The 18,801-nt window shown below is 45.2% G+C and overlaps 1 protein-coding gene across 1 annotated transcript in view; it reads left to right on the top strand.

The window, feature by feature from the left end:
* The window catches only part of tasora (transcription activation suppressor a), a 28,922-nt gene extending 12,034 nt beyond the window's left edge, over positions 1 to 16,888 (top strand). The window contains exons 14-28 of the mRNA XM_083972141.1: positions 695 to 873; positions 1,638 to 1,931; positions 2,072 to 2,261; positions 3,588 to 3,716; positions 3,872 to 4,026; positions 4,416 to 4,638; positions 6,953 to 7,465; positions 8,463 to 9,793; positions 11,136 to 11,258; positions 12,891 to 13,050; positions 13,163 to 13,271; positions 13,790 to 13,968; positions 14,087 to 14,236; positions 14,599 to 15,367; positions 16,049 to 16,888. Coding sequence (XP_083828267.1) covers positions 695 to 873; positions 1,638 to 1,931; positions 2,072 to 2,261; positions 3,588 to 3,716; positions 3,872 to 4,026; positions 4,416 to 4,638; positions 6,953 to 7,465; positions 8,463 to 9,793; positions 11,136 to 11,258; positions 12,891 to 13,050; positions 13,163 to 13,271; positions 13,790 to 13,968; positions 14,087 to 14,236; positions 14,599 to 15,367; positions 16,049 to 16,532 — 4,988 coding nt within the window. The 3' untranslated portion in view covers positions 16,533 to 16,888. The remainder of the gene's footprint in view (positions 1 to 694; positions 874 to 1,637; positions 1,932 to 2,071; positions 2,262 to 3,587; positions 3,717 to 3,871; positions 4,027 to 4,415; positions 4,639 to 6,952; positions 7,466 to 8,462; positions 9,794 to 11,135; positions 11,259 to 12,890; positions 13,051 to 13,162; positions 13,272 to 13,789; positions 13,969 to 14,086; positions 14,237 to 14,598; positions 15,368 to 16,048) is intronic.
* The last annotated feature ends 1,913 nt before the right edge of the window (positions 16,889 to 18,801 follow it).

Here is an 18,801-nt window from a genome sequence, read left to right as displayed (position 1 = left end):
ACCGAGGTAATTAAAGGTACAATGAGCAAAAGTGCAATTTTAGTCCTAAACATATGTTACAGTAGGAAAGAATATGCCAACGTACATAAACAACATAAATGGTAAAATTGACTTATTTGTAGCATGTAAAGGTCTTTGAAATTTCTATGTATTTCTTGTTCATTATTTAGGCAAACAAATACCCTCCTTATCCTCATCCTTTCCTTAGTCCCATCCAGGACTAACTATGAACAAGCTCCACCTGCCACCTGCAAGAGAAATCAAGGGTTGCCAATTTTTTTTCAAAATCTGCCACTTTTTCATGAATGATAAAACATATTCTTTCTAAATGTAGAGTTTCCATTAGTTCTTTGAGTCAAAGTTCAGCGTGTTGATTTTAACTGCAGCAGCTGAATGCAAGAACAACAAGGTCATCAGTGATTGTATTTTGTTGCCCCTGTAGACCCAGTTGGGATAGCAGGTGTAAATTTACTGCTTTTAAAAAGTAAAATGAATTGGTGTGGATGTAGCCTGAAATTCTCTCTTGGATCGTCGCCATATAAGCAGAGGTTTTTTACCTTACACACAATCATTTCACCCACTGTTGATATAAATGATGACGAGCACAGAGGAATCAGTCAGGAAGACTGAAACACCCACAGTTGACATGTACTGACTTCACATGTTCATGTTGTTCCTCTGTGTCTCCCCACAGCGTTGAGGATATCCCCTTCTCGCCATGAGGCGGGTGCCACGGTGATGCCGCGTCTGAACCAGTTTATCCCAGCGTTGCATCATGCCCTTGTTAAGGCCCGTGCCAACCCACCCGCCGAGCTGTCTGCTGGTGTGGAGCGGCAGGCACAGGAATACCTGAGCGGCCTGAACGATGGCAAGGTAAGACCCACAGCTCTTTCAATAGTAATCAACAAATCTCTATGTGTTTTTTCTTGTATTCCTGTGGGACTTTGATATTTGATCTGCTGGTCGCTTCTACAGTATGAACGTCTGTCTGCAAAAAATTAGTGCTGCAAAATGAATCACAATTAAATCAAAATGACAGAATGGCCAAGTGCAACATCTAAGTCGCTGTAGCTGCAGTGTTTTTTGCATAAAGGTAAAGTGCATTGTTAAGCACCATAAGTGTTGTGTTGCTACAGAGGCATCCTGGCCAACAATCATATTCTCAAAATGTAAGAGACCCACAAACTTGTCAACATCAATTTTATACTTTTTTCAAGTCAAAATGAAAAGAAAAAATGCCACTTGACACAAAAGTTCCATAATGCAATCATAATATCTGCCCATACAATCACAATATGATGGTTTTCTTTGCATATTGCAGCTCCACAGACAGTCTACAGTTTTCATGTAACCTACTTTCTCTTTTCTCTTGTTTTTGATTTCCTGAAGAACAATTTGTAACTGTTGAGAAAATAAAGTTTATGTTAATGTTATTTATGTTGTTTATGTTATTGTTATAGAATCTTTCTTGTCTATCCTCATTATCATGAATTATTACCACTATGGTGACTGTCCATTAGATTTAGTCATCGACTTGAGCTCCATATTCAGCCCCTGGATTACTGGTGATGTTGGGTGATAAAACCTCGACTCCTGCTTCATAACATTTGAGCACATCTTTCTTCTTCATACTCCAGGTCCGACAGTATCCCATGGGTGACTATGACCCCAAACTGGAGGAGCAAGCGAAGGCATTTCCTGTTCCTAAACACCACCAGGTGAACATGGATGGCTACCTGCGCTCCTACCTGTATAACCCCGCCTTCTACCTGCTGTCGCTGGCCCGGGCCAGGCAGGTGGTTGAGGTGTACTCTGGCCCCGAGGAGCCCCAGGTGAGGACCAGGAAGAGCTGTGGAGACCAGAGAGAGTCGTCAGGGAAGCAGCTGCCGGGCAACACTAGAGATGAAAATATCGGGACAAGTGACATCAGGGTGAGCCTGACTGATATGATGAAACATACGAATATAATTTCTTTAACACTTTGGTGTAAAGAGACTGGTCTAGAAACACTTCAACCTTTTTCTTTCATGCTGGACATGGGGATCTGAAAAGTTCGTTCTTTGTGTCTCAGATCCAGCAGCTGATGGACCTGGTGATGACCTCTAAGAGGAGAGCAGAAAATGAGCTGAGGAGGGAGGATGGAGGAGAAGGAGGGCTGACGGCACCAGGGAGGAAGAGGAGGCTGGAACAGGCAACAGCAGAGAGGACGCTCAAATACCTGAGGGCCACACGGGGAACAGGAAGCCATGACAAGGTTCCAGGTGAGGAGACGAGGAGGAGGCTCTAGCTCAGAAGGCTCTCACGTGTGTGCACATAAAGCTGGAGAGGTTACATGTCCTATGGGAGCTGGGTCAACGTCTATGTATGTAGCATACAAAAGGCATTTTTTTTAATGACTCAATGAGGACACAATTTTTTAAGAAAGTGAATAATCAGAGTTTGGTTGGATTTTGTCCATCAGAATCAGATACCTGAGTAAAGTTGTGGGAAAGGAATGTTTTTGTAGAAATTTGTATAATTATATAATTATTTCCTTTTTTTATTTATTAGAAAAGGGCTAAATACACTGTCTGTCCCCAAAAAAAGTCACACACTCTTATATTTTGTTGGACCGCTCTTAGCTTTGTTTACAGCACACATTTGCTGTGGCATCATTTCAATAAGCTTCTGCAATGTCACAACATTTATTTCCATCCAGAGCTACATTCATTTTTCAAATATTCTCAGTGGGGTTAAGATCTGGACTCTGTGGTCACATTGGACCACATTTCTTCCTTGAAGATGATGGTTCCCCACTATCCTTCCAGTTTTTAATATTGCATTGGACAGTTCTTAACCCAATTTTAGTAGTCTCAGCAATCTCCTTAGATGATATTTTACTTGATGCATGCCAATAAGTTATTAAATAAGTTGTTGCCAGCTGAAACATAATCATCTATGCAGTGATTATCCAATGGGAGGCTCTTACCTATTAGCTTTTTTTTTTTGGACGGGCAGTGTATAAGCTCAAATAACAAAAATAGCAGAAGGAAGTGTGTAAGAATCATAGTAATCATAGCTCATCCCCCAGGAACCTTTATCACAGTCAGGAGAGTTTCTCCTCTTCGTCGTCAAGTTGAACTATTTACACACAAACACGTCATTAATCTTTATTCCCATTTTGACTAAAATGTGCCTTTTTGATTTCTCGGAGAATATGTCGACTTCTCCATTCTGAATAGTTATCTCATGCCAGTCTCCCAGTGTATTGTAGGTACTGTGGGGTTTAGATACTCTCTAGTAATAGATTTATTTTGTTGCTGCAGCAGCTTTAAAGTATAACCCTTTCAAGCATGAATGTGACTCAGATTCACAGATTCACCAAATGTAGGACTTTGGGCTTTTGTGTGTTGTTTGTGCAACTCTCTCATCTTTTCATCAGCTTTGTCTGGGTTTGCATGGTCCCTGATGTGTTATTTTCTTCTTTCCATTCTGCCTCTAAACACAGTAACATATTCTTTACACGTACCTCGTCGTGGGTGTTTTTTTCTTCTTAATCAGTGGGTGACCTGTTACCAACATGTTTTCTCTCTGCTCTTGGCTCCTAGTGGAGGGAAGCCGAGTCGCTGCCTCTCCTGGTTCTCTTACGTCTGTGATTGACTCTGTGGGTTTGAGGGATGTTGATCTGAGGGAAGACGGATCTGAAGTAGCTGCCAAACTTCTCACTTTGCTGACAGGTGACGGGATGTTGAGATTCTGTGTCGGACAACCTAGACTAACAAACTAACGTGGACGTTTCAGCTTTTTCCAGTCAGTTATACTTCTTTTGACCCTGGAGTGGCTCTTAACCTCTTAAAAATGAAGTTCCTCTGCTTCTCTGCTCATGGCACAGGCCTTACCCAGGCTGCAAGCGGTTCGGCCGCTCAGAGCCTCGGCGAGGTGCAGGAGGAGGAGCAGAAGGAGTCCTGGCCATTTGATAGGCTGGCCACCAAACTGGGCCTGCCCACCAACTGTGACATTGACCTGAGGAGACAGGAGGAGCTGGAGGTAACTGACCTAGTGAAACATTACAACCAGACACTGACTCGCTGCACTGGCTGCTGGATCAGTCTGGGAGGAGGCTCTGAACGTCGTCACAAACACAAAACTGTCTACATACGGTATTGAGACCCCAGCTCACTTCACGGGTCTAAATCTTGTATTTATCAAACATCAGTGAAAGTTGAGGACCACCGTTGGATGATTTTCTTGCATTAATTATTGATTGCTTCTATTTCTTAGTCTATTTTTCATGCCAGAGAGAACATTATTATTGTCTTGCATATACAGTTCACTTCATGTAACCACAGTAAGAGGTTGTGTCAGACAAAACAAACAGCTCATCATGTTATTGTGTAGATTGTATGTAAATCTTCCCTTTGACTGTGTTTGTGTAGGATCAGACAGCTGGCAGCGTCAGTAGTTTGGAGGGATTCAGTCCTGGCTCCCACAGCGGGGAGATGAATCACCACGGAGCAGCAGGCAGAGGAGGAGGAGGAGGAGGAGGAGGAGGTGGAGGAGGTGGAGGAGGTGGAGGAGGAGCAATGGTGAGGCCAGCAGGAGGATACGGAGAGGAAGCAGTAGAGGGGATGATCCCATGGATCCTCATCCCCATAACAGGTAGGTTTGTCCGTCTGTCAGGATGTACTGTTCATGATGAAGTCATCCTTAGTAATTATTGAATGTAAGAAATGTTATCCATCCATTCATAGATAGATAGATAGAGGGACATAAAACTTTGGAAAATAAGTTGGCTCCAGGGAAGTGATCCATCCAGAGAGCTAAGCTTCTCCTGATCAGTTTGGGACATAAAACCCTTAATTCTGGATATGTTCTTAAGTTGATAAAAGGCTGATTTGGTGACTGATTTGATATGGCTGTTGAAGGTCAGATCTGAGTCTATCAGCACACCAAGGTTTCAGACTTGGTCTTTAGTTTCTACAGACACAGTGACTGAAGGTGTTTACTGACAGCAACCCTCTTCTCTTTATGCCAAAAACAATTGCCTCAGTTTTTTCTTGATTTAACTGAAGGAAATTTTGGTTCATCCAATTTTTTGACTTGCTCTAAACAGTGACATAATGACTCTATTGGACTGCAGTCATCTGGAGACAGTGCGAGATATATCTGTGTGTCATCTGCATAACTATGAGAGTTGACATTAGGGGGGTTGTAAGCTTATCAGCCATGGCAGAGTGTGAGTGTTGTCGATGTTCTTATTAATCATTTCAGAAAAGTGTTGCTGTCTAGCCTTGAGTAACTCGTGGTTAAAATAACAAAGACTTTGTTTGCATTCTGTTTTCAAAGCCTTTAACCATCATAGTGTTCCTCCATGGTGTTCTCTGTCTGGTCAAGGTCATCTGGTGCAATGGTATCCATGACATTTGAGATTTTCCAGTTGAAATTATCCAGGAATTCATCAACTGTCTCTGCACTCACAGTTGGTAGAATGACTATAGCCTCCATAAACTTAGCACTGGTATTCTCATTTATGTGCCTTTTCCAGACAGACATAGAGGGTAACTGAGTGTTTGGAGTTATCTGTAAGTCAAAGAACACACAAATGATCACAAAGAGCCAAGTCCTTGATATCCACAGAAGTAATGTCAACACCTCTACAGATAACCAGATCCAGAGTGTGGCCTCGGGTGTGTGTGGGCCCTTTCACATGTTGGAAGAGGCCAAAAGTGTCAAGAAGAGAACACATTTTTTTGACATTAGTGTTAGTGTGAATGTTAAAATCCCCTGTTATGATAAAAAAAAGTTGTAGTCAGTGCAGATAACTGACAGCAGTTCAGCAAACTCATCAAATAATTTTCCTGGGTATCTCGGTGGTCTATAAATGATTAGGAAAATAACTTTTGGATCCCCCTTTACTAAAAAATAGAGATATTCAAAAGAGCTAAAATCACCAAATATAGTTTCCTTGCACTGAAATACAGATTTAAAAATGGCAGCAACTCCCCCGCCTTTCTTACCACACTTATTCATAAAACTGAAATGTGTTGGTGCTGCCTCATTGAGAATGGTACCACAGCTACATTCAGTTGCCATGTTTCACTAAGAAGTAAAAAGTCTAGATTATAGGTCATGAATCATGATGACATCATTTACTAACAAGGATTTGTTGGCTAGTGATCTGATATTGAGTAGAGCTAACCTTGTGGAGATAACAGGAGACACTGGTGAGTTTTGAGGTTGACAAGCTATACTCACTAGATTGGTAGATTTAATTGTACCCTTTTTATTTCTCACCAGTTTGACCACTTTTCTGTTACCCGTCATCACAGAGATTGAGGTATAGGTGTATGTGTTGGCTAATACTGTTTTGTGCTCTGCTGGCTGCAAAATGGGTTTACTTTACAAATTATATATTTGCATTGGTTGATCCACTGGAGAAAAGTAATATTAGACTTATCTTCAGTTAGTTGGTGGTTAATCATGTGGGTCTGCTCCACACACCACACAACACTGTAGGACTGACAGGTGCTTGTGAAAAGAAAGAAGAATTTCCCAAGAATGTACTAGTTTTGATAATAAAAGCAATCTTTTGTTAAAGAGTAAAATGTTAAACCTTTAATAAGAATGTGTCACACGTGTTTGAACCATATTTTAGGGTTCACTGAAACTAGGGTTTACATGAGGAAGAGGTAGAAATCGTCATGTCTACTGAGATGTATTAATTAGAAGATGTAATGGGCAACATGCAGCCTGTAATCAATATTTTTTCTAATATATCTCATAATAATGTTCTATCAGCCCTTGTGATCTAATACAACAGGCGCTCCGCTGCCCGTGAGCAAACACAAGGGACCAGGTTTACAGGAGTGCGTCTGCGGCCAGGTGGAGGAGATCTGACACCGAGCCACGCCGCTGGGGGTGGGGGGTTTACTCAGAGGTGAAAGTTGACGTTAACTATGAGCTCTGCCTGCAGGTCTGTCTTCACAGCGCTACACTCAGGGAGAGAGAAACATCCCCCAGGACCCTCGCTTCCAGCACCTCACCACGGCAACAAGCATCACCGCAACAACCAAACCCCCCAGGAAGAGCCCCACCCAGTCTCCGCAGCCCAGCCCTCCTCCGTCCCCCTTCAACTACCCGTCCCCCGAGCCCAGTCCTCTTCTGCCCCCCTCCCAGTGCCCGTCACCTGACCCCAGCCCCCCACTTTCACCCTCCCAGTGCCCGTCTCCAGAGCCCAGCCCCCCTCCCTCCCCGTCTCAGTGCCCGTCCCCTGAGCCCAGTCCCACCGCCTCTCCCTCCCACTGCCCATCTCCCGTGCCCAGTCCCCCCCTCTCCCCCTCTCAGTGCCCATCTCCACAGCCCATCCCCCCTCCCTCCCTCTCCCAGCCCCCATCCCTGGGACCTAACGAGCGTTACCCACTTCATAAGGGCCACCGCGGTGCTAACGAGGAGCGTTTCCCCCCCACAGCCTCCAGAGAGTTCACAGGTAACCTCACACAACCTGAGCCGCTCTCAGCCTTTACTTGATGCATCTCCTCAGGGTTTCTCACCGTAAACTCACTGTTTAAAGTTAAAATTAAGGATACTTTATTATCATTATACTTTTTATTATGTTGTTACAGCAGCAGCAAAGAAAAGACCACATACACGCAACATACAAATCATTCACTCTGCCCAAAACTGAACTGGCTTTAAAAAGAAGCTAAATGCTACTCTGCCCTTCTCTGCCCTTATTAAAAACTTAAAGCAGAAGTGAGTGATATATTTGTGTTAATATAAGTCTTAAATAGTTATATCTTCCGACAGCAATCACTTACATAGAGTGTTTGGACTGAAACACGGGTCTGTCAGTCACTCTGCTCTGCTCTGAGCTGAGGAGAAAACATTTATCGTATCCTACAGTTTTTATCCAATGAGGAGAGAGAACGGCATGCAGGGCTGTGTGCAGCCAAGGGACGCCGTGAATGTGGCGACGTAGGGACGAGGACTGTTATGGTGCGTTCAAGGAAACTCGTATTTTTCCGACCGTGAAGTCGTACCAGTTCGATCTGGTACGATTTCACGGGTCGGAAGTTACGAGTGGCCGTTATAGTGACTTTCACCGGTAAAACAGGTCGGAAAAACACGAGTGGGTTGCCTGGAACGCTACAAAGTCGTAAGTTGTGACTTGAAGCTGTAATTTACGATTTCAAAAGCCTACCTGGAACGCAGCATTAGCGAAAACGACCGGATCACTCACTTCTGCTTTAAAATCTTGCACTTTATGAGTTACAAGCTATTTTACAATATTGTTTTATTATACTCTTTACTCTACTATGCTTCTTTTAAAAATAAATTTGCTTTGCCACATATACATTTCTGGATTGAGCTTCCTGAGATGAAGGTGTGAAAGAGCTCATCAAGTCACACATTCTTCAATTAACCTCAGGACTTCTGTGGTGACCTTTTTTTTTTTGTCTCACTGTTGTGTGTTTCCCCTGTAGGAGTGTCCAAAGACAGACAAGAGAAACCTCAGGGAAAAGAAAAGAAAAATGAGGAAACGTTTGTTTTCACCTCCATGCGGCCTCCACCCAGAGAGAGAACAAGCGCCTCACCGCCTGCTGTGCACAGACAGCAGGAGGTAAAGGGAGAAGCAGGGGTGGCGAAGGAGTTCGATGTCATACTTCTGGAGGAGGAAAAAGAAACTGTGCAGCGACGAGGGGAAGTGGTCACAGAGAGGTGGCGTGATAAGGTGGAAGACGTTGTTTCGAAGTGCGAGGCGGCTGGCGAGAGGAGGCCAAAGGGGGACGTGAGGGAACTCGCGGGCATCTCTTCTCCTCCCGCTCGTCCTCTCAGAAACATCGACAGCATCGTGGACAAACATCTGGGCAACTTCTCCTCTGACATACAGCTCCTCCTGCAGGACGAGAGCATTCACTACAGCTTCCCACCGTGCTCGCACCCTGCCGCCTCCGCCGCGCCTCAGCACGCGCTCCCAAACTCCTCCATATGTCAGTTCTCGCAGTACGTGTCTTTTTACAACCCCTGCCCCCCCGTCCAGGACTACGTCAGCTCTCTGCAGGAGAGCATGAACAGCATGATGACAGAGTTCGGTGAGGGCTGGCAGAGCCGCGGCCCGGCCACCACCGACACCTCGCTGGCCAACACGGTGAGCGCCTTCGTGGCCAGCATCCGAGCAGCTAACACTAAAAATGACAAAGACGATAGGGTTCCTACTCCCTGTGGCGACCTGACTGCCGCTGACGGCGGCGCCTCAGTCAGTCGGACTCTTGTTCTCCCCAGAGGAGAGGAAGCGCGGGGGCCAGATGCAGCCAGCAAACAGTTTCCTGATGCTACCGACAGCAGGACGCCCCCAACTTCTCACGCCACTTTATCTGTCCCTACCTCGGCTTCTGGCTCCGTGCACAAAACTGCTAACACCGTTGTCGTCCACCCTCCCACCGGCAAGACGCCACACCAGCAAAGTTACACTTTAGAGTCCAACAGGACGGTCGGTCATACTGTCAGACAAGACAACAGCATCACCAGGACGATCTACCGTGCGTCTGATGTAGAAGGAGGGAGCGGCCTCCCAGGGTCAAACTGCGTCTCCGAACCCTTCGCGGAACCGTCGCGTCCCTCTGAGCTGGTCCCCGGCTCGGCCTCCCAGTCCGTCCCCGCTCCGCCAGCCACGGCCCTGAGCTCCCTGATCAGCCAGCTGCAGCCAGAGGTGTTCAACAGCCTGGTGGAGATCATCAAAGACGTCAAGAAAAACTCCCTCAAGTTCTACCTCCACAGCACCGAGCCAGGGGACCAGGTCTACGACGACATCAAGGTACGTTTGGTTCACAACCTGCACTTTGTATAAAACGTCATGATGTGGAGGGAGTCGTCCACTGAACAGAAACTGAAGAAAGATGATTCCCAGTGTCTCATTGGTGTGTGAGTGTTGATGCATTCACTTGAGAGAAAAGAAAAACAGTTTTCTAATCAGCTGAGATAATCATCTCATCAATTCAGAGAAACAGCAGACAACTTTCTTCAGATGAGTGTGATGAAAAAAATTTAATTGCACAGTGTGCTGTATGCGACAAGACAAGTAAGAAAAAAAACATTCAAAGACCCAAACGCCACTAATTCAGAAAACAACTTCAAAAATTTGACAACACATTAGGGGTGGGAGAAAAAAATCACGATATATCTTTTTGATGATTTTTAAATCGATTTCTTTTTTCCAAAAATCGATTTCTTTTTTGTCAAAAATCGATTTTTCTTTTTTTTTTTCTTATATTGTGCAATGTGCATTTGTTTGCCTTTTTTACATACTGTGCAGAGAGTCCAGGTTTTGAAAAGGGTTTAAGTTCACTTTATAAAGTGTATGCAGATAAATGTTAAAATGTAGCAGTTTAATTCAGTCTATATCTCATTTTGTCAGAAAGGTTTCAGAAGCCTGTTTTTTCTATACTCCTTTATTTTTGCCTCTTGCAGTCCAGGCTTTTGAAAAGAGAGTAAACATATTGCTGCTGAATAAATCTTAAAAACTGACTTACATGTGATGTGTATGTGATGATGTGTATTTCATATTTTGGGGGAAATATGGTTCCTGGAATAGTTTGTATACAACCATAATCATTCAACTGTGTCACTGGTGTTAAAAATGCAGACTAAAAAATCGAGAAAATCTGCAATATCGTAGAATCGCAATTTAAATTGAATCGGCATCCAAAAAATCATAGAAGAATCGAATCGGGAGAAAAGCATATCGTCCCAGCCCTACAACACATACTGCGCTATAAAAACTCAACACAATAGTAGTGTTTCCAGGGACATTTGTTGTAACATGTAAACCATGGGATGTCGATGTTGTTTTCTGATATTATACTGTATTTGGGCTTTGCATGTTTTCTTAAGTTGCATTGAGTTGAGCTCTCGGGGCCGTCCCCTCGCTCTCTCACTGACTTTCCTGTCTATTTCTCACTGTCCTGTCACAATGAAGGTAAAAATGCCCCAGAAATAACAGACATGATGTAGAAGAGCAGTGAAGTGAAACTGTATTGGTAGAAATGAATTCATGTAGCTTTGATCAAGCAACTTATAATAAAAGGGGGTAAAAGTAATTTGTTAAGGTCAAGAATTGCAATGTTTTTATAACGTGTGTGTGTGTGTGTGTGTTTAAGGAACACCTGTTGAAGCAGGGCAACGTGGCTCAGAGTCCTGTGGCCTTTCTGAACCAGGAGAAGCCTGACAACAGACTGCTGGTCGTCATCAAGAACAAAGACATCGCTGCACACATACACGAGGTGAACGACCACTTTAACTCCTAACTCTGCTTCTCCCTGTCCAGAATGAACGCGTGGATTTACACACACACACCACCTGGTGGCTCGTTCAGCTGCAGTTTTTGAGCATCTTAAAGTTCAGACTCAGACCTGCCTGTGTTTTAATTAGACATCACATTTACAAATGGACTCTGCACTAATACAGAAAGCAGACTTATGAAAAACAAGAATGTGGTGCTACCCACCTTTTAGCTGATGGACGGTGATGATAGACTGAAAATTATCTGAATTTGGATGTGTGGGGTAAGAGGGCAGATAAAGAACTACCCCTTTACCACAGTTAACTAACAGTTTATCAGCTATAAAGGTGTAACGATGAGTTTTTGTCCACTACAATAAGAAGGCAGGTTACGAAGGCAGTCACACTAAACTTTTCCACTCCACTGACCGGGTGACCTGTGCAGGCTAACTGCTCTGTAGATGAATGTTCACCCGCAGCTCCACAGAAAACACTGTGGTGAGTGACGGACGTTTTGCTGTCAGGCCTGTGGGTGAGAGACGGGTAGCTTCACTGCCTGTCGTGCTGTTAGTCTTGTTGCCAGATCCACAGTAGACGTTGCTCCACAAACCAACAGAGTTTGTCTCGACCTCAGAAGTGGCGCCAGCCGTCTCACAGCAAGGCGGAGATGAGACTGCACCAGATGTGTACACCGACTAATTGACCCCAAGCCATCAGGGACCGACGCGAACCAGCAGGTCTGTGTATGTGCAGAAGCCTCCAGGTGTCTGAAGCCCCCCCTCCCCTCCCCTCTCCTCTCCCCCTCAGCTGATGAGGTTGCGTAGTGCCAGTTTGAATACAAACGTGGCATCGCTTCATTATCACCTGGTGTTCTCGAACAATGCAGCCGTCTCTGGAGAGAAACACACACCAGCCTCGTCTGCTGTCTGACTTCAGCAAAAACAGTTCAGGACAGTGAGTGAGTTCATACAAAGGCTTCACCTTCAAAGAAACATACTACATAAAGCAATGCAACCTCAAGTAAGCAAAAAACATGTGAAGGAGAACATAATGATAACAATCAAGATGTAATAAAAAAAACAAAAAAAACACACACTAAAGTCTGTTTAGGTCAATTTTTTCTTTTTCAGTGGGTTTTAAAAAAAGATGGTGACTGGCGACGGGAGGACTTTAAATTTGATTAAGAATTTATGATTGCATTTAATTTTTTAATGTAACAGTTGTAACTGGTAAAATCATCATGTCATCATGTGTTTGTTTTATTTCATGCTCTTTTTCTCTGTCTCTTATTTCTTCCTCCTTCTTGTTGTATAAAGTTGGCGTGAAGCTTTTGTTTCTGTCTTGGTTGAGACCAGAGGAGCAGGAAACTGCATCTGTAACAAAACATGTCTTTTAGCCTGTCAACTTGTAAAAACAATGTGGCAGAAGAAAATCCTTGTTGTGTCTGAGTGGTTGAACCAGTGGTTGAATTTCTGAGGCAGCAGAAACACGTGTCACTCAGTCATGTGACTTTGTTATTGTAATATCAATGGAACTCACCATTAACAATAGTTTCCCTCCTTTTTTTCTGAAGCTGGACTGAAAACCAACTGACAGGATCCTTGTGTGTGTGTGTGTTTGTGTGTACACATCAGATCCCAAGCCTGGTGTCTCTGAAGCGACATCCCTCTGTCGCGTTTGTGGGAGTCGATACACTGGACGACATCAGGAACAGCAGCTACATCGAGCTCTTTGTGTCTGGAGGCTGCATCATCTCCGATGAGTCGATCCTCAGTCCAGACTTCATCAGTCACGGTGGGTTTTTGGGATTTACGCCGAACAACAGCCAGTCTTATTTTTACTCTGTTATTTTACTCTGCACACACCAAACAGTGGAGGTGTTGATGGATGACATGTTGTCCTGCAGCTCGACTGGCTGTTCTGCTGAAGTTCCTGGAGCAACACAGTTCTGTGGGCAGCGTGTGGAAGTGGAAAGTTCACTGCAAAACCCAAAGGAAGCTAAAAGAACAAGCCAGGTACTGATTCTGAATTTTAAGGTAATACAAATTATAAGAAGTGTTAAGTTGTATGTGACTTCCAAGGTGACAACCTCTTAGGGACACAGGCCCACTTGGCTTAAAAAAAAAAAAAAATCAGAATTCCATGCTTCAAAGCACAAATTTGCAAAGAGAAAAACATCATTAACAGTTTTTTTTCCGTCAGGGAAGGAAACTCGTCTGCACTTTTAGTTTGGCAGGCGTTGCTTGTTTTGCATTTTGCCCTCAAACTGTTTTTCCTTTCGTGATGAATAAAAAACACTAATATTTGAGTCATTTGTGACTTCATAGCGTCAGAAAATGTCAAAATTTTAAACTCGGATATTAAGCCCCCACTTTCTTCCAGCTTGTCTATGCCAGAGTTTAGAGTTAAGACAATATGATGTTTGGGTTTTTTTTTTGTTTTGTGAGATGTCCAGTTGTGTGTTCAGGGTCACACCTTCACTCAGGCAAAGTTTAAGTTAATGTGTGTGTGTGTGTGTGTCTGTGTGTGTCAGGTTCAGGAGGGATGCTGCAAACATATTGGACCTGCTCTCAAACTATCAGAAGAAACAGATCGTTGAGTTCCTCCCTTATCATGACTGCGACATGATGAACCATCAGTCACCTGACCTGGACTGTCTCGTCGAGCTCCAGGCCCGGTACCCACAGTACCGCCACACTGTCTTCCTAACCGGTACGTGGCAGCGCCCACCGGACCCACCGGACCCACCGGTTCCTCATCAGGACTCTGTGTCTGTGTCTGATCTTAATCTGCCTCCTGACCTGTCCTCGCTCTGCTTTCTCTCTCTCAGAGCATCGCTTTGATATGTTTCCCACCTACTCCAGCGGGGGCGTCATCGTGGCCGGTATTGAGGAATTTCTGCATAGCTTCACCAGACTGGTTGGTTACCATGACATCAAGGACAAGCAGCCAATCATGGACGACCTGCTAGCCACCAAAGGTCAGCTGTGGCAGATGTGTTCATTTGAATTAGAGAAATGTAGATGGACTGTAACAAAGTGAGTCTCTGGGTTATGTTTAATGACCCTGGTTATTCTCACTAACCTGCATCTCAACCTGACCCGAGGTCGGTACTGATGAAGCAGGGTCTGAGGCGGGGGAGGAAACCTCAGGTTTAACTCTGGGTTTCCAGGGTTACGATGGTGGTTCACTTCATACCAGGTTAAATCATTGTGGCAACGTACTCTGAACTGCAAACCAGAGCATCAGATTAAACACTCCTTCTGTCGCTCTACCCTATCTCTCTCCTACTCTCCTACTCTCAACTACCTCCCCCTCCTCTCCTCTGTCCTCTGTCCTCAGGTCTCAGTGGGCAGCTGAGTCCTACTACCTCTGTGTCGGGCCCTGATCAGTCTCCCTCCATCTTCCCCAAACACATCCACCCCCTCTCGTCAGCGGACCAGCCCCAGCGTCTCCTCCAGCAGTCGGGCTCTGGCCTCCTCCCGCTCCCTCACCTCTCTGACCAACTCGTCCCCGACGGCTCCTGTAAGGACGGCGCGTCGTTGCCCTCGGAGGCCGACCTGGAGGTCCTCCGACTGGCCATCTCACAGTTTCGGGCCGAGCGCCAGGCGAAGCTGCAGCAGGAGCAGCAGCTGGACTCCCAGGCCGAGCTGAGCACCAACCCCGTCAGGAGCTTCCTCCCCAGCCGTGCAGGCGGTGACCGGGCCGCCACTCCTCCGCCCGTCGGTGAGAAAGGTCCAACTGAGTTTGTTCTTACTGGCAGACAAGCGGTGGCAGACACTCTGGCCTTGATCCACTCACGACTGCAGCCAGAGCTGGAGGAAGAGGAGGAGGAGAGGAGGAAGGACAGAAGGGGCCACCCCACAGAGGGAGAGAGGAGGAGGGGAGGAGGAGGAGGAAGAGGAGGGCCTGGATTTTGTGGTCCTGTTAGACCAGTAAGACCGCTGGGACGGAGTTGTGGTCTCGGTAACAGTAACACGTCAACGCCTACATCCAATCAGAGCACAGCTGCAACAGTGGGGCCGAGTGACTCAACCTGCGTCAGGAGAGAAAACACTGATCAACCTGCACTTCCCAAGGCAGCCGCCTCCTGTCCGGTAGAGGGCAACAGGTCAGTAAACACAACACGGGTTGATCACTGCTCTGGGATGGTTCATGTTGGTACAGTGAGTAATCACACCACATAGTCAACCATAATATATCATCACCTGCATCGCAAGGCACTGACATCAGACGAGTAGTCAAAAAACAAACCTGGACTGAGTTATATTTCAGATCACCTGCTGTCTCAGACTTTAAAATATGTTAAATGTGGGACTGTCATGTGAATCAGCAAGGAAAAATGACCCATGGCATATTCAGTATACTATATTGCACATTTCTAGCTCTTCATTCTTACACATTCACTCTCTGATGATGCATCAGGAGCCATTATTTGGCTTCAGTGTGTGGAAAATATCTGCACAACTCCAAAAAAGTGTTGACAGGTCCAGGTGGTAAAACAACAAAAATAGCAGAGACCGGCACTCAAGTCTACAAAACATAAACAATATTTATTGTGGGTAAAGAAAAGGAAACTGTCAGAATGGAGTACACAGACAGCTTGTATGCGATAGTTTTTTATCGATGGAAACTTTCAACAGTGCCCCACTGGGGTCCAATGTCACATTAAAAGCCCCTGAAATGAGCGCACTGGGTCCTCTCTCTGCTGTAGATCTGCTGTCTGCATCCGTCACCTCTCCTAGTTTGTCTTTGTGTTGCCACTGAGCCTCATCATGTCTTCTCCTCGCAGAGACGCTCAGTCGGGGCAGGAGCAGCCAATCAGAGGAAAGGGAGCGACACCTGGAATCAGCACAGTCAGCGGCGCCAAGGTAACTGGAGGCGTCACCATAGCAACAGGCAAGGAGGACAACCCAAATCCCGCTCAGCCTCAGCTACAACAGCCCCAACAACACGCACTGAGCCGGTCGCTCCCCGCTCCTCCTGCTCACAACCGGCAGCAGCAGCAGCAGTGGGGCTCCGGCCTCCTGCCCCCCCACTTCCTGCCCCGACACTCGGGCCAGCCCCTCGCAGCCGGTCCTCTGCTGAGGCCCATGGCGTCTCTGGGGGGGACCAGGAGCCTCCTGGGGCCCACGCCCATCTGGCCCGGCGGCCTGGGCCCCTCACGCAGCCCTGCGTGTGTCTGGGGCGCCGGCCCGTCACTGCTGGGGGGGTACCGCAACCCTGCAGGTCAGGGGGGCCGAGGGGGGCAGAGAGGGGGCTACAACGGGATGTAGAGACCAGTTCAGCTTCACCGGGTCGACTCGGAGTCCAGAGGTCGAACATCCCGGCGACGATCAGGTACCAGAGTGGAGACAGAGACCCTGGTTCTTCATGTGGAAACTTAAACTAGGAAAAAAGGACAGAGCTGGAAATGAGCACGATGGACTGAAGCCTTCCTCGTCTTCCAGCGAACACTCTATAATCTTGTAAAAAAAAATATTTTTTTGAGCTGAATGTTTGGTTTGTTACCCTGGGAACCGTTTGTGTTTATCTGCTGTTGTACGTAGAAGTGACTCTGTAACAGACTGGTTTTAACTTAAAGTCTTTTTTTATGTTTTTTTTTACATCTAGTGTTTTTGTATTAAACTTGCCTGCGTAAACCAGCACATTTGACTCAACATTTTTCATTGTCTCGGTTTGTCTTCGGCAGATAAAGATCAGAGCTCAGTCTGAGGTGTTCATGACCCAGGGCAGGTCAGAATTTAGAGCAAATATAACACTGACTTTGAGTGAGTTTTTTTGTCAGAAAATATCTCCAGTGAATTCCTGTCAATTCATGTCCACTTCAGTGTCTCTGCGTTAGGGCCGGATCATAAGAACCAGACAAACTGTTCTGTACAAACATTCACTCCCTTTGGACATTTTCATGTTCTTTATTTTACAGCAGTTTCAGTGGCAGATCAACCACAACAGTTTTGACACTGATGATCAGAAACGGATCATTATAAAAGTTTAGCTAAGTACAAATACAGGCGGTGTTGCCGAGCCTCTCTTACCATCCATTGCATAGAGACCTGGACTCACCAGGACTTAAACGTTGTTTGATTTCCTGTGTAGCTTTATGCTGCAGACGTCTCCTCCCAGGTTGCAGGTTCTCAGTCGTAGTTCAGGAGATGAGACGTTCAGGGGAATCATGAGAGAAACAGCTCTGTGAATATGTGGAAACACCTGAAGATCTTCTACACAGTTCCCACAACAGGAGCCAATGACAACAGAAGCAGCTCAGTCACACTGACCGTGACTGATTATGGTTGTTGTTGTTGTATCATCACTGATTAGATTTCTGATCATCTTTATAAGTTAATCAATTGTTTGGTGGATAAAATGTCAAATTGATATGATCAAGTTTCTATATTGTCCAGAACTAAAAGACAATCACACAGGACTAAAAATACTAGTAAATAGATTTAATGTCAGAAGTGAGAACCTGTGAATTCTGTGTCTCTGTTTAAAAATGACATGTTTCAGTCGTGTAACTGTTTCAGCCGTCAACTCATCAGGCGTCTCGTCAGTGAATGCACCAATGTGCCCCGTCTCAACTAGGTGAGTAGTTGGTTTAACAGTCAAATGTTCACATTAGACAAGTTTCCAAATATGACAAGAAGACTCTTCACTCTCAGTTCTACCTGCATCATGTCAGTTGTCAACACTAAAATTGAGTTTTGAAAATGCACCACGTTCTTATGTATGATCAGCTCAACTCCAGTAGAGTCTCAATTCCTTGTCACATGATGTATATATCTCTCTCTATATATATAATATGGATGCATTACCATACAGTATCAATCAATGCCAAATAATTTATTTAAAGGTGTACAGAAAAGAAAATTGAATTTGAGCCCACTTTGGGTCATAAAATTAATGTGATAACTCATCTTTCAGACGTTGTAGGCCAAACTTTGTGCAAAATTCTATTTTTGAGTAAATCCGGGATGAAAGTGTGTATTTTTTTTTCGCATTGGATAATGCAGGCGCCGGATTATACGTCAGCCTGTACACGATTCACCAGCCACTGATATTGGATCCGTCAACCGTCATTCAAACGTCTGAGACACGCACACACACACGGAGCTCGGGCTCGCCCCAAGCTTTGAATATCCCGCCCGCTCGATAACGACCAATCAAATTTGTTTTCCTCACTCGGGTAAACTCGTGTTGCCGCTCGTGACAACTCGGCGCGACAAACAGGACAAACAGCCATTTCTGTACACCATTAAAAAAAGTCAGAAATCCAAATTATTGAGGGTTTGCCAATTAATCACAACATAATCAAAATCAGCGTGGCCACCTGAAACATCCAAATCACAGGAGCTGCCTTTTTGTTTATGCATCACACCATTGTTGTTCATTATGAGCACCAAAAGTGTCGTGTTGCTACAGAGAAACCCTGGTCAAACAAATCATGTAAAGGGACATTTGTTAGGTACAAAACACAAAACCCATCGTCAGTTTTACATATTTTTTAAGGTGAAAATGAAAACCGAAAATGACCATTCATACTGA

The sequence above is a fragment of the Trachurus trachurus genome (assembly GCF_905171665.1).
Source record: "Trachurus trachurus genome assembly, chromosome: 5".
NCBI classification, from domain to species: domain Eukaryota; kingdom Metazoa; phylum Chordata; class Actinopteri; order Carangiformes; family Carangidae; genus Trachurus; species Trachurus trachurus.
Note: the sequence above shows the minus strand (reverse complement) of the source record. Positions and strands in the feature narration are given on the sequence as shown.